General features: G+C 44.9%; 2 protein-coding genes across 8 annotated transcripts in view; one reads left to right on the forward strand and one right to left on the reverse strand.

Annotated features, from left to right (window-relative positions):
* Slc44a3 (solute carrier family 44 member 3) overlaps positions 1-20,642 on the forward strand; it is a 74,018-nt gene extending 53,376 nt beyond the window's left edge. For 5 of the 7 annotated variants that reach the window (XM_021655489.2, XM_021655490.2, XM_021655492.2 and 2 more), the window contains 3 exons: positions 14,265-14,402; positions 17,439-17,675; positions 18,677-20,642. In XM_021655489.2, the coding sequence (XP_021511164.1) occupies positions 14,265-14,402; positions 17,439-17,675; positions 18,677-18,772 (471 nt within the window). In that variant the 3' untranslated portion in view covers positions 18,773-20,642. Of the gene's footprint in view, positions 1-14,264; positions 14,403-17,438; positions 17,676-18,676 lie in introns of those variants that run through there. The other 2 variants (XM_021655491.2, XM_060392808.1) reach the window with 1 other exon arrangement.
* Positions 20,149-23,822, reverse strand: part of Cnn3 (calponin 3) — a 30,419-nt gene continuing 26,745 nt past the window's right edge. The window contains exons 6-7 of the mRNA XM_060392812.1: positions 23,177-23,323; positions 20,149-21,273 (exon numbers count right to left, since the gene is read on the reverse strand). Of these exons, the coding sequence (XP_060248795.1) occupies positions 20,929-21,273; positions 23,177-23,323 (492 nt within the window). The 3' untranslated portion in view covers positions 20,149-20,928. The remainder of the gene's footprint in view (positions 21,274-23,176; positions 23,324-23,822) is intronic.

A 23,822-nucleotide genomic window follows, 5' to 3' on the forward strand; every position in this document is an offset into this window, starting at 1 on the left:
TATGGCAGAGGTGGCTCTGCCTCCTGCTTCCCATGCCAGCTGGCTCAGAGCTATCCCTGGGCAGCCAGCTGTTGGGAGAGCTCTAGGGAGGTGCCTCCTGTGTGTGCATTCTAGAGGGAAATGCACACGTGTGACCATATTGACAGTTTGCAGGGAGGCTCATATATAGACGGTGATAATCCCCACCCACAGCTGTCCCATGGCAAATGCTAGTTCCCCTGCTTTAGATAGAAAGAAATTAAGGCTCCTCTTCGCCAGAGGCCCCAGAATGTCTGGAAGAAAATACACAGCTGAATCCCTGTGCTTCCCCATGCGGGGCTCAGGAGCGCTGCTGGGGAAGCAGTGCTTTCTTTGTGTGCCTGTCCCAGGCCCAGCTCACACCTGCTGTGAGCATGTTGCAAGTGTCAGGGCTTAAGAGGGTGAGTCCCTAGGGCGCTCCTCTCTAAGTGGACCTTGGTACACCCTCAGTCTTTGGGGGAAGACTCAAGGAGCAGCTGCCAGGACTCTGAGGCCCTTCCTGACTTACGATTCCACTTTGAGGGAAACAGTTGAGGTTGATTAAATCAGGAAAAGAAGGGAGTGACACAGGGGTACTGGAGCTAGCAGACTCCTCTGCTGGGAAGTGACTGTATTCAGCATAAATGGCTCTGACCTCCTCCCAAGCGGGCTGCCCCCAGAGACAAGGATGCTTGCTGTGTGTTGGGTACTTTGGCCACTTCACCTGTATTAACGACAGTCGACCTCACCCATCAGCCCTTGAGGCTTTGGAAGTCTGCCTCTTCCCCAAGGAGAGCTGAGGCGTGTTCTCCCAAAGGAGATTCTTGGTCACCACTGCTGTTGCCACCACCGCCTTACGTGTTCCATAAATGCTATTTGCTGTAATGAAGGGAAGGTACCTCCTGGTGTCTAAAGGGCTAGGCCTCTCAGGACGTAGCCTGTGGAAGGAGTGTCCCTTGAAAACTAGTGAAATCCTGGAGTAGGGGTCACCCAGATTCTCCTGGGTTTTGTTGTTCATAGGGGGAGGGGAAGATTTAGTTACTTTCGCTTACCAGTTCACCAAATATTGGAAGTTTGTACGCCAGAGAAGTTGATGGTTAAAGTGTCTGTTACCTAGGGTTATGCCAGATAAGTGAAGCAGTTTTGCAAAGCTCTTAGTTCTATGGCTGGCATATAGAGATAAAACAGAAAACATTAATATTACCATCACCTACCCACCACTGAGTGTGTGCGAGCTCCTGGTTGTATCCTGTGAGACTTGGAAGACTGCTGAGTTTGTGAGGTTATTCATAAAATCCTTTCAGTTGGTGGGTACTTATAGAGGGGATGGTGCTACATCTACAGATATTTTTCTCTTCCTCAACCCCAGCAACCACTACTTCGTTCATCACTCACTAGGAGAGCAGAGTTTCTCAGAGAACTTCTTTTTGTTCTCACAATCCAAAGCAGACTGATGTTTTCCCCCAACTTCAGGCTTCCGAACTTACATCTAAACCTGAGATCAGGACACAGAGTATGACTTTGGCTGGAGGCTGAGAAAATAGGTCCACCCAGTCCATCAGTTCTAGGAGACAGACTTGTCTGACCCAGCCTCTTCTGCATCAATCCTTCATTTCTTGTCACTACCATTTTTCATCAGGAACATAGGTGACATGATTTAGCAAGGGTGACTAAGACTGTTTCCAGAAACATGAGTCTGAAAAAAAAGAAAATCACCCTATCCAAGGGGCTGTCATTTCTTAATTGTGAGATATCCTTTCACAGTTCTGAGCTTCATATAAAACACAAAGCCACCAACTTCGGCTCTTACCTTCCCATCAAAACATGCCTTAGAGATGCTGGAAATAGCAGAGGGACCACTTGGATCTTTAACTTTGATCTATGAAAACTACCGCTGAAGTCAGCAAAACTCATTTTCCTCGTGAACAAGGACATGCTGTGACAGTGTTTGAATGTGGAGGATCCAACAGCCGTAAGTGTAGATCTTCTCCTCCATTCTTTCCCTCAGCAACTTTGTGTCTGCGGTAGGTGCCCCGATTGCATGTGAACATACACCATCCTCTGGGTTCCCCAGTAGGGATGAAAAAGGGTGCTTGGAATGCGAGAAGGGTGTCTGACAATCCTACGCTACCCTAGATCCTAAAGAATAAAGAAACGTAAAGGTTATAGACTATTGTTGATGTTCCCCAAGTTTGTTTAGCGTGGGGAAATGGAATTAACAATTAAGTAGCTCCTGCCACAAATCTGATCTTCCTGTGATAGGGAGCAGGCTTCTTCATTCTATCTCTCTTTGGGCCTTCTTCTGGAATTAAAAAAATAAAAACCTAAGGCTCCTCGAGACTCCCCCGAAGTCCATACCAATTGCTCCATTTCCTGCCTTTGAAGGTGTGGGGTCATTCTTCTGCTGTCCTTCCTCAGTTATCTCTGTCTTAGACACTGAGAAGGAAATGGTTTGCCAGAGGCTAGAGAATGCACTCATAAGAAAAGCAAATGAGAGGCGGTGTGAGTCATAGTGATTAAGGAATAAGAAAGGTTTGATTTGGCAGTCACTAATCCATGCTGGAATCCCACCAGGCTCCCACCACCTGACCTTCATTTTTGAACGATTTTCACATGATTACAAATCAAAGACCCAAACTCAGATGTGTGAAGAACACCGTATCATGTCTCACAGTCTAACGTCTGACTTGGAAGTCCCATTCCATTGGGCTGGCAGAAAAGTGAATTGCTACTCTTAGACTTTTATGCAAGGTTTCAGGTGTTTCCAGGCATCATTTGGCACAAGTCGCTGTTGGAAAAACCATCTTCTTGTCTTAATGGATCCTTGGGCCCTCTCCAGGAAATGGGATTCTTTTACAAAGCCAAGACATATGGTCTTATGTGCCCAAATTAGGTAGGTTACCATCTGTCTGAGTCATCTAAAAGAACATATCTCCACAACTTCCTCTTTCCTAGGCAGACTAAGGCCATAGAGGTGGTCACAGAAGGCTCTTACATTTACTTGTTCCACTAAAATAAAAGAGACATAAACCACTGTCAGAACCCACCAACCTCTGGTCCCTTGTCTCTGCAGCCCAGTGGGCTTTTCCTCCTGTAGGTGGAATAAGACCTGAGCACACACCTGCCGCTCCAAGACATTCATGTCACATTGAGAACCTCGTCCTTTGACTTTCTCCATTGCAGGGAAAGGCTAAAAGATGAAAGAAGGGGGAAAGCTAATAAAAGCAGTTTAGCACCTTGGGAGAATTAAAGGAAGAAATAAATGCACGGGAAAGACAGCAGGTAACCCCCATGCGCTTGGCAGGGGATCATCTGCTCAGAGACCCATCTCGCAAGAGCGGTGGTTCTCAAATTTCCTAATGCGGTGATCCTTTAGTACAGTTCATGTTATGGTGATCCCCAACCATAAAATCATTTTTGTTGACACGTCATGACTGTATTTTGCTACCGTTATGACCAGTAATGTAAATACTGTGTTTTCCATGGTCCTAGGTGCCCCCCCACCCAGGGCCATTTAATCCCACACACACTTAGGAGTTGCCACCCACAGGTCGACAACCTCTGCTCTAGACACTGAGAAACGAGTTCCCTCTGAGAAGTATGTGAGGGATAAATTTAGTTTCATTAGATTTCTTAAGTAGGTGGGGCGAGGAAGTTTCTAAACGCTTTGGCAGTTGGATCCAGTCTTTGACAGCAGTTGTGGTTTTATCTTCCCACTCCTTCTGCCTTTTACAGAATGCTTCAGTTGGCATAGGGGTGGGGTGAAGAGAGCATTAGTGAGATTGCCTTATCTGAGGAATGAGACAGCTGCACTAAATGACTTCATCAGGATGCATCCCAGTGTGAGAGTGGAGAAGGGTTCTCTTGGGGTGTTCCATGCCACGCTTCTCACCATAAAAGGGAAAACAGAGGAAGGTGGGGAGGCCCAAGGAACAAGAGGTGGCTGATCTCATTAAGTGGCCCTATTCTAGTCTGTATCTGGGAGCCTGACCAAAGCAGACCTCCCAGACATGTCAATGGCCTAAAATATGACCAGGAGACTGATATGGTTTCAATACCAGCCCTAGGTCCATGCTGCCTTCATATAGTTCTTTCATTTGTAAAGAGTGGCTTGGAATTTGTTAAGAAAGAACAAGAAAAAAAAAAAAAAAAAAAGTACTAGCCCCAAAGAGCTGCCATTATCTGAGACTAAATGTCAGAAGAATAGCTTTCAGAGTAGATGTACCAGTGGAAAGGGAAGGTTGAAATGAGATGACCAGTAGCCAGATGATAGGGGCTCAAAAAGAAAACATGTCATATAAGAAGCCATCATAAGATGACAACATACCTGCATAAACAAAAAAGTACATGTTAGATAGATATGTAGACTTTTTGCAACAGAATAAGGAGGCTAGAAATAAACTGTCTCATATATAGCTAGACACCAAATTACATTATAGAGAGAAGACAGTCTTCCCAACAAAAGCTGGGGATTTACATACAGAAGACTCACTGTGTGCCATTCAAAAACCAACTCATAATGAATTGAACCTGACAATAAGACCCCAAATTATAAATCCATGGGCTGGGGAGATAGCTCAGTGGTGAAGAGCACTGGCTGCTCTTCCAGAGGACCTGGATTTGATTCCTAGAACCTTTATGGCAGATAATAACCACCTGTAACTCCAGATCTAAATCCTCTTCTGTCCTTTTTGAGGAGTACACACATGTAGGGCTCTTACATGCAAGCCAAACGCCCATATACATTAAATTAAAATAGATTAAAACCTAAAAAACAATAAAACCCCTGGAAGAAAACACAGGGTATGGAAGGCATAAGATATAACACAAAATGACAGGCCAAAAAAATAAGAAATAAAACAAAAGAGTCTGCCTTAAGAACTACACACCCTAGAAAACAATGATCCACAGTGATTCACAAAGTCAAAGGCCTATTTTGGGACTGGTCAAAATATGACCACAAGTCACATGTGATAAGAGAGTAAGATTACAAAGAACTTCAGATCAACCAAATAACTTATTTTTTTAAATGGGTGAAGGATTTGAAAAGACATGTCCAAAGAGCCTACACAAATGGCCAATAAACACGTGAAAATATATTCAACATCACAAATCATTAGGGAAATTTAAATCAAAACCATGAGATGTCACCTCATGTCCATGAGGTTGGTTAGGGAATGATTATAAATATACAGTGGAATATCACAAAGCCTTTAATTTTATAAAGCTGTCATGTGCTACAGCAAAGGTAAATTTTGAAAAGATTATACTGAGTTAAATAATGCATTGCCAAAGAACAAATGTCACATCATTTCATTTATGTTAGTCAGTTTGTTTTTCATCACTGTGAAAAAATAACCAGCGAGAAACAACTTAAAGGAGGAAGGTTTTATTTTGGCTCATGGTTTCAGGGCTTTTGTTCCATGCCAAGTTGGCTCTATTCCTTCTGGGTTCAAGCATAGTGAGGCAGATCATCATGGGTGCTCACTTTATGGTGGACAGAAGGCAGAAAAAAATAGAGAAGTGCCTGGAGTAAGTGTCTTCAAAGACATACCTTTGCCTTCTAGCAGAACGTTAGCTATGAACCATATCTATGGGGTAATCTACTGATAAGGTTAGGTTCTCATGTCGAAGCGTCACTAGCTATAGACCAAGCCATCCAGTCTTTGGGGTTGGGGTTGGGAGGCATCCGATATCCAAATATTCACACCACTATATGCAATATCTAAAGAAGTTAAAATCCACAGAATCAGAAGGCAGAAAAGTGGTTACCCAGGACTGGAGGAATCCATGTTTTATGGATTCTGTCTGTACTGTAAAATGAATTGTTCTAGAGATCCATGCACAACCATTCATAGATACTACTAACCCAATAGCCAAAAACTGAACAAGATGATAAATTTAATGTCATATGTTTTATTACAATAAAAGAAGGGGCGATTTATGCTATTGTATAGCTCTAGCAAATCCATTTTTTAAAAATTCTTCTCATATATTACATCCCAACTGTTCCCCCTTCCTCCACCCTTCCCAGTCTCTTACCACCCACCTTCCCTTTCCCCTAGATTTACTCCTCCTCTGTTTCCCTTCAGAAAATAGCAAGCCCCCTAGCGATACCAACTAAACACAGCATCATTTATTACAATAAGACTAGGCACATACCCTTCTATCAAGGCTGAACAAGGCAAACCAGTAGGAAGAAAAGGGTCCCTAGAGCGAGCAATCCCTAGGGATTGTCTGAGACAATTCCTACTGCCAGTATCAGGAGTCCCACAAGAACACCAAGCTGGACAACCATAACATATATGCAGAGGACCTAGCTTAGACCCCTACAGGCTCTCTGATTGTGAGTTCATTCTCTGTGATCCCCTATGAGCCCGTCTTTCTTCTAAGAGTTTTTCCTGCAAGGCTAGCCAAACCATGGTACAGAGCAGAACCAGGGTTCTATCTGGTGGCCCTTGTCCTGGAACCTAGCAGGTCAGAAGTTGCCTTGTAAGCCCCTTGTCAATCCACAGTGTGTTCCTGGATGGGTAGACACCCGACTTAAAACTATTTCCCCTTACACATATGGCCTCTGGGAACACACACCCATTCCCACGTTTATCCTCATCTCACTGGCACCATTTCCTCAATTCTCAGTTCCAAATTGGAGGTGCCTCATGTTAAATAAAGGACCAACTATCTAACACCTGTGGATACCATGGTGTTTGTGGTAGTTGTATAGTATGACAGGTCCCAGGAAACTGTGTGTGTGTGTGTGTGTGTGTGTGTATAAATACATATGATATATATGAGAGTTTCATGCATGAGTACTATATTTACATCAGGGCTAATCATTTTGCACACACCATCTAGTTTTACCTTCTTAAGGACTCTGAGTATCAGGCAGCTGTCAGTCACACTGTATGAATGAGGAAACTGAGGCCCAGAAGCTGAGGAGCTTCACCAGGATGACAATGACAGCAGTACTTTGTGGTCACCTGTATGACACCCACAAACCACAGTATCATTGCCTTGTCAGCGATGAGGGTGAGGAGGAGGAGGAGAACATGGCTCCATAGACCAGGGGCAAGCCCACCTCTTCAGTGTTTCTAAAGTAGCCCGAAGTCAGCATCTGTGCCAGCCTTCCCATCCCCTGAACTCCCCATTCCACACACCCACAGTTTAATTTGTCCTTGCAAAAGAGCAGACATCCTTTCTGACTCACTCACTTCCTCCACTGACTATGTACAGGTCAAATGAGATTGATGGTTGCCACCATTCCGTACAGGGGAGGATGCTGGGTAAAGGTAGCAGTCTACACAGTTCTGATTCCTGGCCCTGCCCAGCATCACTCAGAGTCGCACAGTTGCATTGCAGGGCACAGAGCCTCCCTAGATCAGCCAAGGGTCAAGTTGCAGCAAGCTTGTCTGGTTGGGCTCGTTCTGGATCTGAAAGATGAGTACGCTACACGGAACACCGGCTGTCTGCTCCCGGATTATGCTCAAGGATTCTGTCCTTCTCTGTTTGAGACAGGGCCACTGGCCTGGAACTCACCAAGTTGGCTACGGGGTGGCCACAGGGCTCGTCCTGTCTCTGCCTTCTCAATGCTGTGACTACAAAGCATGGGGCATCACGGTTTTCGATTGTCCGCTTGTTTGTTTAATGATTTATTTATTTATTCTTATCTTATGTACATTGGTATTTTGCTTGCATGTCTGTCTGTGTGAAGGTGTCAGGTCCTCTGGAGCTGGAATTACAGACAGCTGTGAGCTGCCATGTGGGAGCTCGGAATCGAACCCGAATCCCCTGGAAGAGCAGCAAATGCTTTTTAACCACTGAGCCACCTCCTCTCCAGCCCTTTTGCTTGTTTTGAGACCGGGTCACACTATATAGCCATGGCTGGCCCTGAACTCACAATGTAGACCAAGCTGGCTTTGAACTCAGAGATCTGCCTACCTCTGCCTCTAGAGTGCTGGGATTAAAGGCATGAGGTGTTGGGTCTGGCACATTTTGTTTGTTTTGATTTTTAACATGGGTTCTATGGATCCGACTTAGGTTTCCATGCCTCCAGGACAAGCACTTGACCAGCTGAGCTGTCCTTTTAAGGTTTTCATGACTGTTTTTAAAAAGGGTTTTAAGTCCATGAGATGGCTTAGTGAGTAAAACTTATGCTTGCTACATAAGCCTGGTAACCTGAGTTCCATTCCCAGAAGCCACGGTGGAAAGAGAGAACTGACTCCCATGTGTTGTTTTTGGTTGTGCCATAGGACTTGAACACACACACACTCACACAATAATAATAATAATAATAATAATAATAATAAATAAAATTTAAATAAGTTAAAATTAATAGGAAGGGGATTTTAAAAAGCAATTTCTTGTGTGTGAAAGTATTTGTGAGAAATTCAAACATTCCTTCAAGTGCGGGTTGAATATCATTTTCTTTACTTGACACCAACTTAGCATTTGTACTTTCACTGAAAAACTTTGTACAATACAGTTCTATTGCCTTTGGGATGGTCTGTCTGTCTGTCTGTCCTTTCAGCTGTGCATACTTGCCAAGGAACGTTGGAAGGTAAACGAGGGGTCCTTCATAGGGGCTACTTGGGAGTAATCCGTGGTCTCCTTTTTTTTCTATGTTGCTTAATTTTTTTTTTTCAAATGATGAGCTTGGATGTAATAAAACCATTCTAAAATTAAGACTAAAAGCAAATACATTTCAGAAAAGCAAACAGGACTGTATTTCCCTGCTTCTGGCTCTTTTGGCAGTTTTCTCAGCCAAAAGAGCTCCCCACCCCCACCCCTAAGCTCCTCCCTCCTGCCAGGACCCCTGCCGGGGACTGGGCTGGCAGGTTTCCCCACTCGGCCTCTCTGGTGGTGGTTTGCAGCCTGGTAAACAGTGAATTCTCGAAGAGGCCGGTAAATGCCAGGCCCTGGAAGGTCCGGGTGTGTTTGTCGGGTGCCGTGACTTCCTCCCCATGTGTTTGTGATAAAAATCAGAGATGAAACTGGCTTGGGCTAGTTCCTACAAGTTTTCCTAGGAGCCTCAGACCGTCTGGATGGCTGTGGACTCCGCTACCCTTGCGCTTCTCTGAGTTCTTAGGGAAGCAGTGCCTTGTGATACTCAAGTTTGTTTTAGGAGTACTCGCTTTATTTTGAGTGAATAAAATCAGAACTCGGTTAGAAAAGCCATTCCAGAAATAAAGCCAGCTATTCAGGGCAGGGCTTTGGGGCGAATCCCTTCCCTTCTCTATGGGGGAAAACTCTGTTTACTTTTTTTGAAGAGTCAACAGCAGCTCTGCCATCAAAAAGAAGCAGCCGGTTTAGTTTGGGGGGGAGGAGAGCTGGGTGCTCTCGGGGGACAGGGGACTAAAGGCCAGGCTGTGCAAGCTTCAGTTTTGATTTAAGGATTCCCTTTCTATGTGTTAATATTCTTGGAGAAGTTTTTCTAAATAAAGAATTAATCTAGCCTTTTCTGTTACCTAATACCCCAATGGTTAGAATGTTTATTAAAGGGGAATAATAGTGCCTGCGCTGATCGTTTTACTGAGTAAAGTAATGTGATCAGAAGAGAGTGCCTGGTCCACTAGGAAGGGAAAACAGTACTGTGGGGGGTGTGTGTGTGTGCGCATGCACACACATATATTCATGAGGTCCTGAGAAGGACATTAAGTGTCCTGCTTTTCCACTCTCCACCATGTTCCACAGGACAGGGCCATTTCCTGAATCTGGAACTGTCTGGTGGCCAGCAAGCCCCAGTGACCTTCCTGTCTGTGCCGATCTCTCCTGCCCTGGAATTGCAGAAGTGTGCGAGCACGCTCTGCTTCTGTGTCTGAATGTTTTCCTGCGTATAAGTCTGTGCACCACACGCACGGCTGACGCCTGCCGAGGCCAGAAGAGAGCATCAGGTTAGCATTAGAGCTGGAGTTCCAGACACACCAGGTGTGTGCCAGGAACCAAACTCCGCTCCTCTGTAAGAGCAGCCAGCGCTCTTAACCACTGAGCCATCTCTGCAGACAAACTTTATAGTCCTTAATGCAAAACTTTAAAGCCAGCAGATTTTTTTTTTTTTTAACAAAGCCCAAAAGAGAAGAGGCAAGATCTGGCAGAGGTCACTCCGCAGGCTTTAGGAGTTAACTGGTTTTAGAACGCAGCCTCCTTCTACAAAAATTGTCCTGCCATGTCTTAAAGGAAGACCTCCCAAGAACGCCACGCTGCTTTCCTGAAGGAAATGCACAAAGCACACCTCAGTGTAAATGCTTTCCTGCAGGTGGGCCTGGGTGAGCCAAAGGTCCTCTCCGTGTAACACCTGCCTCGAGTGTGTGTCTTGGCATGCCATCCAGCCCCGTTGGGCTTGGGTGATCCCAGCTGCCTTACTGTCCTGAGGCTAGGAGGATGAAATGAGTCAGGAAGAGTGCCTGCAGTGTGGCACAATACTATGTACCGAATGGACATGTGTGTCAGTATGTGCTGCCACGTAGAAGCTGCACACCTGCCTGGAGCAGAAACTATTTAAAGGCCACACACAGGAGCTAGGAAGCTCCCTTCAGGTTTGCACCAAGCTGTTTGGGGACACACCACAGGACATCTGCTCGGGTGGTGGTGCTCAGACGCAGAGCATCCTGGTCCTGGCATCTGTGCCCTGGGGAGAAAGTCTTGACTGTGGGCCAGATTCTGGTTTGTCACTAGGCCTGAGCCAGCGCGCTCATGCATGTGTGGTCACACCACAGTGACCCGAGGTGTCGCAGGGCCCTGTGGGCATTATGGCTCGTGTGGGAATGTCTTGCAGAGTTTTGCTATGATGGTTTTCACCCAGAATTCCTGGCTTATTTCTCTTAGGCGGTGGTTCCCAACCTTCCTGATGCTGTGACCCTTTAGTACACTTCCTCAAGTCGTAGTGACCCCTCAACCCTAAAATTATTTTTGTTGCTACTTTATAACTGTGATTTTGCTTGTTGTGAATTGTAATGTGAGCATCTAATATTCAGGGTATCTGATATGCAGCCCCTGTGGAAAGGTAGTCTGATACACACCTTCCCCACAGGTTGAGAACCACTGTCTTATATATAGCCTTTGTTATTTCTTAAGTGACTTAGAAAACTTAGAATAAACTTGGGTGCTGTGGTCCTCAGGAAGCAAATTCTCCCTCTGATCTTCAAATCCAGCCCTCATTTCACCTGCTTCTCTCTCTTTTTTTTTTTTTTTTTTTTTTCCTTTCTAAGGTACATCATAGATAGTCAAATTTTAAACCCTTTGACCCGGGCTAGAGATGTAGGCCGGTTTATAGAGTACCTGCTTGCACAGAAAGTGCTAGCACAGAAAATCCCAGCACTTGCGGGGGGGGGGGGGGAGTAGAGGCAGGAGATCGTAAGTGCAAAGTCACCCTAGATAGAGAGTAAGTTTGAGAACAGAGGCATGAGAGACCCTATTTCAAATTCACCCCGTGAATTTCATGTGGTCATCAACTTAGAGCGGTTTAACCATTACCCACTTTTTTTCCTTGCCGAAAGGTTAGCCAAGGGGGAAAGGGGTTCCTCCCCTGGTCATTTTCATGAGCTACACAAAATGCTTGCTTCGTAGTCGTCTTCACAAGTGACCCTTTCCACACACCGTCAGGCTCCGTGGCAGCCTTGGGGCATGGGCCGGAAGCTGTCAGCTCAGACGCATGCGCACTGTGAACTGTCTAGTGCGGTCCGTCCTCCGGTTCTCCAGATGCCTGCCAAGGAAACCCCTTCTACTCAGCCTAAGTGTGGGAGCACTAATGCTGAAACAGCAGAACGCTTAGTCTGTACCCTGAATCTAGGGCGATGCTGCCCTCCCCAACTCATTCATCCAGTCATTAATCTAGGTCTAGATGAGGCCCTGGGGGTTGAATCTCGTGCTAAAATGCTACCACCGCTGTCACTTCGGGAAGGAGTATGTAATTTCCCTGTCAGCGTGGTTTTAAGCTTCTCTTTCCGTGAGCCATGAGATGTTAAAGAAAAGATATATGGTTATGAGCCTCCTTGAAACTTGTGCAATTGAGACAGCATGAAAATGTACCATTTAACCTTTCATCGTCTTAGCCAAGGAACAAAGTCTATTTCTGATGGTTATGAATGAGGAATGGCACTAAACTGAGTGTGAGGCAAGGCTGTGGGTTTCAGGGAGAAAAGCCTCCCTCAAAAAAACAAAACGAAACCCCAACCTACCCATCTCCATATAACTCGGGATGTCTGCTAGGAGTCAGTTCAGAAAGGGAATGTGCTGGGCCTGTGGGCCTGGGTTAGAACCCAAATAAAGAGAGGAAGTAAAGATGGAGAGGCCCATGGTGACCACACTGGGCACTGGATGTAGTCTCAGACACGTGGCCCCTGAATTCCCGTGATGTTGAAGAAGCCTGATGAAGACAACATAGGTCTTTCCTATGCCTCCCAGATGCTTATGGAGCTGATCCGTGCTCAGTGGTAAATAATGTCATCTTTGGAGAGCTCCAGCTATATGAGAGTGACCAGCCTCCATGCACTTGTCATTGCCAGACGCGGGGCTCCTCAGGAATGTGACTTTAATCCTGCCATCAGTAGGTGCTCTGCCTCCCCTTCATTGGTAAGGAAGAGGAGCTCAGAGAGGCTGGTCACCCGCCCATGCCCAGTATCTCCTCACTGCAAGAGCTGGGATTTGAGCCCAGAGATAGTTGGACTTCAGGGCTTGTGCTTCCCATAACCACCATGCTCCTAAATTGAGTTTTGGCCTAATGAAAACTGATGAGTGTAAAATCCAGACAGTTGGAATTTAAAGAAAAGATTCTTTGTCTCACTGGCTCATCAGGGGGCTTTGGGAAAGTGCCCTCATCTTGGTTTCCAGTCTATGAAAGAAGGAGCCTGAGCTGGGGAAACAATTCAGTGGCTAGAATGCTGGCCTAGCACACAAGAAGGCCTGAATTCAGTTCCAAACACCAAATAAACTGAGGGTTATTCCCCAAGCAGAAAAGCTCAGCATTTGAGAGGAAGATGCAAGAGAATAGGAAGGTCCAGGTTGGGGCCAGTCTGCACTATGTGAGAACAGATCTGCATTCTAAACGCACACATATACACACACACTTAGTAATCTTATTTTTGGAAATTTAGTCTTAAAAAACTATCTAAAGCAAAGCGTGGTGGTACATGCCTTTAATCCAGTACTCAGGAGGCAGAGGCAGGTGGATATCTGTGAATTTGAGGCTGGCCTGGTCAACAAAGTAAGTCCAAGACAGCCAGGGCTTTGCTACACAGAGAAACCTTGTCTGGGGGTGGAGGAAGAAAAAAAGAAAGTATCTAAAATTAGGAAATCAAGACATTCACTACATATTTACAACAGCATAATATTTCAAATGGCCACTTCTTGAGTTCTTGGCTAAGTTCAAGTGTATCTTCCCACACACACATCAACACATCCCTATAGAAATGACAGTTACTAAAAATTAAAATTTTAGAAGCCACGTAACAACATAAAATGCTTACATAAAGGCAAAAGCCAAATATATATAATTTTTAAAATGTTTTTTTTATTTCTATTCAGTTTTTCCAGTTTCTTCCTTTTTCACTCCATCCTACCCTGCCTTCAATCTGAGTGCCTTCGGCATGCCTCTTTCCTGTGTGCCGCTTTGCCCACTGCTCTCAGCGTAGAGTCCTGTTTGTTATGCATCTTCCTGCCTCTGTCCTGTTCCAGGAGCCCGCTTCTGTTAGAGCGGTAGTTTCGGAACTCCACCATCCCCTGGGGGAATGATTTGGTTTTGTTCTTGCCCAGACCCCAAATACTTCAACTATCTTGGGTACACAGTACATTATTTTTTTAAAGCACTTTTCAGAGAGGATGGTTGACTTTGAATTATGAATCTTCGTTTCTACAGGAAACACAGTTCTCTAGTGACAACCAACACTATTTCTCAGGCCCCAGGGACCCTGATTCCAGAAACCCTTCCTAATTCCATACCACCTGCAGCCTTGGGTTCAGCTCTTGAGTCCCTCCCTTTCCTGTCCTTGAACTCTGCTGTGTATTAAAAAAATAACTCATGCTTACTCATTGTTTCCATTTTTGCAGTGGGACTTTTAACCTGCCGTATTGATGAGAAATACTTTCCCATTTACCAAAGGGTTTGAAAATATATCTGAATATGCTCAGAAACTGAAAGAGACTTTGAACATGTTTGTTTTGGGTGAAGACACTAGGTTTACAGCCACGTATTCTGTGTTGTCATTCTGTCGTTTTAAAATGATACTTACAGTGACTGGAGCCATCGTATTCCTACCTGCTGCGTTTTGTTCTAGAATGCATACACCGCAGCTGCCATTAACGGGACAGATTTTTGTACATCAGCAGAAGATGCGCACAAAATCATATCTAAGAATTCGAGTCACCTCATGTCTGTTAACTGCTTTGGGAACTTCATCATTTTCCTGGGAAAGGTAAGCCATCTTGACTAAATAGATACCAGAAGCTGGAAGTCTACAAATTAGACACTATTGAAGCTGACTCGACAGGGTATTTTGTGTTTTGTTCGTCTGGATTAGCTGCCTTGCTTCATCACTTCATTTATTCCCCCGAACTGGGAGGCTTTCTGTTTTGCAGATGAAACTAAGGTTTCATGTTTCTAGGGTCCCAGAACAGGTAGAGTTGCTATTTTAATCTTAAATCTATCTTCCTTGCCAAAATCCCATTTTGGTCCCTGATTTTGTTTGTCCAAAATGTTCTAGTAACCTTAGAAGTGAGCAAGCTATGTGGATTAGTTTTTGGTCCTGAAGCATAGAAGTAGCATTGATTTCATTAATTTGTTCATTATTTAAGGGCAGTAAATCTATAAAATGAAGTCTGAAAGCCACTTGTGGTGGTACAGGCCTTTAATCCCAGCACTCTGGAAGCAGAGGCAGGTGGATCTCTGAGGCCAGAGTGGTCTACATAATGAATTCCAGGGTAGCCAGGGCCACAAAGTGAGTCCTGTCTCAAAAAGGAAAGAAAAAAGGAAGGAAGGAAGGAAGGAAGGAAGGAAGGAAGGAAGGAAGGAAGGAAGGAAGGAAGGAAGGAAGGAAGGAAGTGAGCAATCTGAGCAGAGCCAGTTGTTTTTCTGATGTCACATGACTATCTTTTAAAACGGTCTTGTGTGGTAAAGAGGCTCCTTAACACTCTAGGGTCTTGTGGTGTAAAGGTCAGAGCTCATAACTCAGAAACTTGAACTTCAGGGGACTGTGATACAGGTCTATAAATCTCCAGCTACTCTGGAGGCTGAGCCAGGAAGGCCAAGATTAGCCTGGGCATATCAGTGAGACCTCATCTCCAGAAAAAAAAACATGCTGGGTATGATGTAGGTCAGTGTGAGAACACTGGTATCACCCCTGTGAGACCCTTGGGTTCATGGTCCAGTGCTGCAATCAAAATAAAACAAATGTGACCTGTGCCTCTTTGGGGCTGTAAGGATAACCAGTGAGATGTTGATAAAGGAAAGGCACTAGCCTGATTGGTCATGCCTCAGGTTAGCAGACTCTGTGCCACAGCCTATAGTTTTTCGCACGTGAGTTTCATCTTCTGGGTCTAACTCTGCATCGATTAATTTGCCTGACCCCATTCCTACTTAAGAATACAGCTATCTCCCCATCGAGCGATCATCTGTCGCATGTATGTGTCTGTGTTTCCCTTCATCATGGGCATGCGGTGATGCCAGAAGCTATCAGAGTTCCTGGCACTGGAGTTACAGGCAGTTGTGAGCAGCTTGATTTGGGGGCTGGAATCACATCCTGTGCAAGAGCAGCAAACACCCTAAACTGCTGAGCCGGCGCTCTGGCTCTCCTACTTCACTTAGATACTGCTGTTCTTGCCCCTGCTCCTGCCCACCGTCTCTTCTGTATTCAAAGCTACACACTCTCGGTCCTTCCAGCCATTCCTCCCTCTCTGATCTAAACACCAGTTTCCAGCAATATCCGCAAGGGAACAAGACCTTAGTCACCAGCGGTGACCCGGGCAATGCCACATATGGTGTGTGTGTGCCCCATTTAGGGTTCCGTGCTTCGGTGGTATACTATTTGGTGTATGACTGTCACAGTTGGCTTCCAGCAAATTAAGTAAGACATGCTCGGATCTCACAGGTGTGTGCTCATCACACATACATTCACTGGGCCCCAGAGACACATCACATGACAACAGTAACAGAAGCACAATGTGGTTCTGCCTTTCAAAACAGCCAAATAAGGTATATTTGTATGCAATTTGGTAATGCTTATTCCCTTATTAGTATTGTGGGTGATACCTTTTCTAATTCCAAAAATACTTTTGGGGACGTGGTTTCATAATTCTTAACACTTCTATTTTTATTTCACTTTAAACATGAATTCATTATCTTAGATTTCCCATAAGAAGCATAATGACCTTTCAAAAATGTATGGAATACTGACTTTAGGCTTCTGAAGGAAATAGCATTCAGAATTCCACGTTCATCTTTCCCAGGCATCCAGGGGTAATGGAGGCCCCAGAAGGACTCTGTCACATCTGTTAAGAAATTGGGTAGATCATGTCCTGGAAGTGTGTTCCTAGGAATCTAATAATTACATGTCACAAAGCCCAAGAAAATTCATTCATCTTGCACGCTAGCACTAGAAAGTCTTTGCACTTTGGTGTCCAGAGGGTAGAACAAATCACTTAGAATATTAATCAAATTAATAACTCAATTGCTTGCAGTATAAAAATGAGATTAAAAAAAAAAAAGCCAGGCACGGTGGCACATGCCTTTAATCTCAGCACTCGGGAGGCAGAGGCAGGTGAATCTCCAAGTTCAACTCCAGCCTGGTCTACAGAGTGAGTTCCAGTTCAGCTAGGGTTACAGAGAAACCCTGTCTCAAAAAACCAAAGGGGGAAAAATATTTTACCAACTGAGACTCAGCTCAGTTGGTAAAGTGTCTGTGCGTAGGCATGAGGATCACCACCCATGTAAAACTCTAGTCCTGGGGTGGGGTGGTGGTGGAGATGGGAGACTCTGGAGCTCACCTGCCAGCCAGCCTAGGTTCAGTGAGAGCCTGCCTCACAAAACAAGCAGAGACTTACCCTGACCCCTAACCCCAGAGGAAGGCATCCGACATCAACCTCTGGCCCTCAGAACCAGTGCACACATCCACAGGATCCACACACACACACACACACACACACACACACACACACACACACACACTTCTGAAGATCCTGATGACTTTGCCACACAGTGGTGAGAAAGCAGAATGAAAGTTTTGTGAGCTATGATTACATTTATGTGAAGTCAAAGGCAGACAGATAAAATCAAAAGACCTGGCTATCTTCTCACCCACTCTGACTGGGCTTTGCTTTGCTTTTTTCCCCCTTCTATCTCATCCTGCCAAATGTTCTTTAGGACACGGACACATACACACGTATTACTTGCAATGCCTTAGGTAAAATAGCTGCTCTGTTTATAAAGGTTTTCACCCTCCTCCCCTCCCCCCCAGGTGCTGGTGGTGTGCTTCACGGTGTTCGGAGGACTGATGGCGTTTAACTACAGCCGTGCCTTCCAGGTGTGGGCCATCCCCCTTCTGCTAGTTGCCTTTTTTGCCTACTTAGTGGCCCACAGTTTCCTCTCCGTGTTTGAAACTGTGCTGGACATTCTTTTCCTGTGCTTCGCTGTGGACCTGGAAACAAACGATGGATCGTCAGAGAAGCCGTACTTTATGGGCCCCGAGTTCTTGGTAAGCAAACATTCCCTCTCCTGTTGTACTCTCCATCCTCGAGCCCTCCAAAGTCCTGAAGACTCACAGATGAGCCCCCTCGGGTTTAGAGGACTCCATGAGTTTATACTTCCACCGGCCCAAAATTCCAGAGGGGGATGGGAGCTCAGCTTTGACATGCTGGACCACTTCCTTACAGACAACCCCTCTCCAAAGAGGATCGAGAAATAAAATGGGGCACGAGGGCATTTTACAGCAGCACGGTCTGTGCCCATCAACAGGTCTATCTTGCCTCTTGGGACAGTCTGGGAGTTTGGACACTGATGTTTATGTAAAGCGTGTTGCATTTCCAAGCACCATGTCATAATCTTGAAGCTTCGGGTAGAGCACATTGCTTTGCTCACCTTTTGTGCCAGTGCTGACAGATCTGCAGCCCTCGGGCCCCTTGCTAACCAGGGCACACCGTCGGCAAAGCCCCGTGCTGCTTGTGCCTGGACCTATCAGGCCATAGTATCCAACTGGCAACACACACTGGATTGTTCATCATTTGTCTCATCCTCTGCAGACAGGAGACATTTCAACACTCGTTTTCACAGCTGTGGGGTGTCAGATGACGTTCTACTAATTTTCTTTCATTTTGTTGCCATAAAAATTAAGTGTTAAGCTCTTTTGGCCTTAAACAACATTCAAAGCACCGTCATTTCGGCAGGTACTGCATTTCAACACTCATTTGTATGAATGAATGAGTATAAATATGGATGCATCCTCCATTTACAGAAACATGACGATGCAATGTCTACCTCTGTATGAACCCTGAAGGAGGTTCTCTGCTTTAAAGCTAAGTTGGTCTTCTCTCCCTGACTTATAAGCTTCCAGCTAAAAATCTACTTTGAAAACAAACCCACTATGCACACAAATAAATTTTCAATACACTTGGAAAACTTTAAAAATTCAATTCCCTAAAACTCTAGGGCTGTGAGCAATTACAAATCACTGATGTCTTTCATCCTTTTGTTTTTCAGAGTTTTGTAAAACGGACCAACAACTTTAACAATCAAGGACACGAGGACTCATTACCAAATGAGGAGGGGACAGAACTCCGGCCCATCGTGAGATAGGGACCAAGAGACATTTGTACCTGAAGAATCTGACTGTACTCTAACTACACTATGACACCGAGACTATGTCCACATGAACTAGAGCAAAAAAACTGTTAAAACTAACTTTATATGCATCAGTTTAAAAGACACAGTATGACTGGGCACATCTAGAATTCTAACAATTAGGAGGCTGAAGCAAAGACCACCAGCAGAAGGCCAGCCTGCATGCTAGAAGACCTTATCTCAAAATAAATAAATATATAAAAGCAAAAAAAAAAAAAAAAAAAAAAAGGTGATGATCAAACTCCACCCAAAAGGAGACTGGCCTGGAAGGTTATTATTGTTATTTAAATACACCTGAACAGCCCCCAAAACACAGACACACTGTAGAAGAGCTTTTCCTTTTTAAGGCCCTAAACAAATCGGAACATTGAACATCGGCCAAGATGCCGTGTGGAACTCCCATCCTAAGGCTCAATCCGACTGACTTGGCAGGCCAGCACGTGTGATGTAATGCAAGGCTCCTTCCCTTCCCAGCTGCCTCTGCAATCGGACAAGAAACAGCCTGACAGCTTAGTCCCACTTTACATGCTAATTTTTTCTTAAATAGTATCACAAAATTCATTTAGCTCTGAAATCTCCTACAATGATTTACAGGGCACTTCCAGAAGCATCGAAGTGAGTGATCACAGAATGACGGGCACGTGTCACTTGTGTGGGTTCAAACCTCTGTCTTGGCAAAAACCACCCAAGCCTAAGACAGCCCTACCAGAAGAATCGCTTGGCTGAGACAGGGTCAGAGGGCGTGAAGAATCAGCTTCCAGCAAGTGGTGGCATTGTCCTTTCCCACACTTAGCGGTTGTTTTGTCTTCTCTAACTAAGGGGAGACCGATGGCTTAGACGCTCCCCAATTTATCAAACAGCACATCCCACGTCAGCTTCAGGGCATCATTCATGTCACACCTTCAACGCGTATGTGATAATTCTCCTTCAAGAGAATTCCAGATTGAATCTGAGATACACCCAGGGCAGCCAAGTCATAATGAAATAAGGACCAAATAATTCTTGGCGGCCACTTTACTATAGGGGATAGACATTTTCTTCTTTTGGTTGTAATTGTTTTGTTTTTGTACCTTTAAGGAAGGCTCTCTGAAGCCCAAGCTGATCTCAAACTCACAGAAATCCTCCTGCATCAGCCTCCTTGGTGTGGAGATTGCGGGTGTTCAGTCACCACACCCAGCTCAGGCTCAGCCTCCACCAATGAGTGCCACATTGAGTGAACTGAATCATGTTAGAAGACCTCCTCTTAGTGCCAAGGGGTGAGGCCTCTGGTTTCTGACCTGACTCTACTACCTAGAAGCTAGCCAGAGAATAACCAGCCTGTGGTTCATATGAATGTTCAAAAAAAAATATTTATTTATAAAAAATACAATGGGATAAGTTTATGCTGAGAAATGCAGCAATAAATACAGTTGAAGGAAACAGTGCGATTCTACAGTGATACATCGGCACAAATGAAGTCTGCAGGCACGCCAGCCAGCCCTACACGTCTGCGGCCATTTTGTATACACGCCTTTGGAAGCGCCACTCAGAAAAGACCTTGTCAGCTTAAGAAAGAGAATGAGTACACATATAATCACAAATGCACACTGATTGTGACTTTATTTAAAACGTAGCAGACAATACTGCAGGAAAATATCAATGCGTCAGGTTCTAAACGCTGCATCTTAAGATTCAGTTGGCAAAGACCACATTTAGCAAATCAACGTTTTTAGTCTTCCATGTACAAGCCAGATACACACTAAACTGTAAAAAAGAAAAATAGTTTCCTATTGTTTGAAAATACCAGTTTAAGTGTACGATTATAAAAAAAAAAAAAAAAAAAGAAGCATAGATCTTCTTCAACAAAAGACCTGGCTGTCCTTTCACAGCATTCCTTTTTACTTCATACGCAGGTTATTGGTTATGCTGTAGGATTTAATTGTTACAGCACTAAAAGGCAACTATTTAGGGAGGAGGCAGAAAAAGGAAAAAGGAATGTATGTAAGGCATTTATTTTTAAAGGTACAATAAGCATAATAGTGTTTGAGGAAGACAAGATAAGAATTATTCAAGGCTAGGTTGGGTCTCACTGGATAGAAACAACGGACTAAATACTGCACTCCCGTGTGTGACTAGTAATCAATGCCCTGGTCATCGCCATATTGGTATTCTCGGGGATAGTCATCGGGGTACTCGCCATGATATTCATCGGGGTACTCTGCCTGGTAATCGCTATCACTGATCTCCGACCCGTTTGTTCCCGTGCCCTGGCTTCCGTTGTGAATGACGGGCTCTGTGGGAGCGGCACAGTACTTGGGGTCATACACTTGCCGCCCGAGCCCGTACACACTCATTCCTTTCTGGGAAGCAACCTTGTTGGTGCCCATCTGTAGAGAGATGGTCGAGTTGTCCACCGGCTGTAACGTGAGCTTCTGGTCGTAGATGTCTCTTCTGGTACCCGGCGCGGACATCCCAGCCTGGTGGCGGGACAGAACGGTGCACAAGGTGAGACAGCAGCTGACATCTACACTTGTCAACGTCGCCTGAATTACGAAGGTCACACCTAGAATCTCTGCATTCAACGCAGTAACTTTCAACTGGTTTGATGTGGCCCTAAATTTACAAAATGACTATAGGATTCGTTTTTACGACAGGACTCACGGACTCTTGAGCTGAATCGGGCCTTCCTTCAACTCTCTGCCCACTGTAGAATCACCATATGGTGGCAGACAAATCAAATTAACTTAAGAGTTTTTTTTTACTCCCTATATGTAATACAGAAGCAATATAACTTACTAAATAAAGATCAGACACTAAGGGCACCTCTCTGTCTAGCTGAGGACCCACATGGTGGTTCACAACTATGGGTAACTCATTTCCGGGGCATCCCATCCCATGCCAGGCATGTACATGGGTCACATACATACATACATACAGGCAAAACAGTCAAGTACATCAAAATCACCTAAAAGTTGCACATGAATGTCTATTAGTGACCATCCAGGTCACCAAGAACCATGCTAAGCAGGTCTCAGGGACTGAGTCTCCTCAAGAGGCTGTCACGAAAAGCCTGCTTCAGACCAGCTCCTGTCTCTCTTTTTACAGTACGTAACTCAGACCTCAGTTTCCCACTTAGGTCAAGCGCACACTTTCATATGTGGAGTGGGTGAAAAGGCAAACGTGAGTGGCAACTGTGAGAAGCAACTGCATGTGACAGGGCGTGTTCCATAAAGGGAAAATAACAGCTATCACCATCAAAATAAAAAGGTTTACCAAAGCCTGTTCCCATTATTTTTAGATAGAAATTCCTGCTGCTCTCAAATGGTTATTGGTACCTCCTTGTACCTCCTTGTCTGTATGTGTATGTGTGAGTAAATGAGGCAGAGAGAGAGAGAGAGAGCATGCTAGATAGATATGGGGCCAGGGTGCACATAAGAAGGCTCTGTAGAGTCAGTGCTCTCCTCCTTCTACCTTCATGTGGGTTCCAGGGATTACCAGAAGTGTCTTTACCCCCGGCCCCCAATTTGGTTCACACCCTCATCTATTTAAAAAACTCTTATAGTAACTGTGACAACTAATCTTGGTTTGCAGGCAGACACACTGGAAAGTAAGCCTCAATGAAGGAATTACCTCTAACAGTTTGGCCTGTGTGCATTTTCCTGATTGCTAATGAATGCAGGAGGCCCCTGGGCAGGGAGGCCTAGCTGTCTAAGAAAGGCAGCTTAGCAAGCAAGGGAAGCCAGGAGGTGACATTCTTCCATGGTCTCTGCTTCAGCGCCTGCCTGCAGGTTCCTGCCTCAGCTTCCCTGGAGGATGAACTATGACATGGAAATGTAAACCAAATGAACTTTCCTCCACACGCTACTTTTAGTCAGAGGGGTTTACTGAAGCAACAGAAAGAGTTAGAATGCTAACAGTTTGAGAGTTATTTAATTAGCATTTCATATAACTTCATTTCCCTGTTAGCTCAATATTTCGTAAGAATGCCGACTAAGCAGCTCTTACTAGAAATGCCAAATAATCTTATGGACCTATTTAAAGATGCCCCTCTAAAACCCAAACCAGAAAGAAGCAGGGGAGAACCAACTGTCTTTTCCAAACACATGTAACATCACTTTTTTTTTTTTTTTTTTTCTGGTTAGGCAGAGAGGCCGCTGTTCTTGCTGTCAACCAAGACCGTTAGTCACACTACACTTTTCAGGCTGGAGAAAGGGTCCTTTGATTCTTTTGCTCTCTAAGCAAAATCTACTTTCCTGAAGACTAAAAAATATTACAGAAGAAATAGCATCTGAGATTCCAGCTACTCACTGTAGGCCCAGTGCTAACTGAGCCTCCCCTCCTGCGCCCTTTGCTTCAGGTATTAAAGACAACACTGCTTACCTGGCTGGCTCCTTTGTTGGTGCCCATCTGCAGACTAATTGTCGTCTGGTCAAAGGGTTTGTCGGTCTGCATCTTGGGGTCATAAAGATGCCTCCTCGTGCCGTAGGCTGTCATGCCCGCCTGGCTGGCACATTTGTTGGTTCCCATCTAAAAGATCAGCATTAATTAACACAAGTCAGTAACACACACACAGAAAACCGTTCTCGGTTACTCAGGAGATGGAAAGTAGAACTGGGGGTGTAGCTCAGAGCTAGAGTCCTCACCTACCATGTATAAAGATCTGGGTACAATTCCCAAGCACCAAAAACAAAACAACAACAAAATAGGAGGTGGGGCTTACAGTTCCTGAGCTATAAAAGAAAAATTCCAAACCCTCCTAAATATACAGAACCACATAGTACAGTTTACTTCCAGAAAGAGACACAATGCCAAATAAGAAGCTACTGTGTTGGCAGAACCATGGATAACTAAACTCCTCTGATGTTCTATTCTCTGCAGTGCAGGTTCCAAAGTAAGGTGTTCCCACTTCGGTCAGAGAAACCAACGGGAGGTGTAAACCAGACAACAAGCCTTCCAACTACAGCTACAGGGGCATCTGCCCTTTTTGTTGCTGCCATCCACAAAGTTCACCCTCCAGAACCACATA

This window comes from Meriones unguiculatus, chromosome 10 (genome assembly GCF_030254825.1).
Source record: "Meriones unguiculatus strain TT.TT164.6M chromosome 10, Bangor_MerUng_6.1, whole genome shotgun sequence".
Taxonomy (NCBI): domain Eukaryota; kingdom Metazoa; phylum Chordata; class Mammalia; order Rodentia; family Muridae; genus Meriones; species Meriones unguiculatus.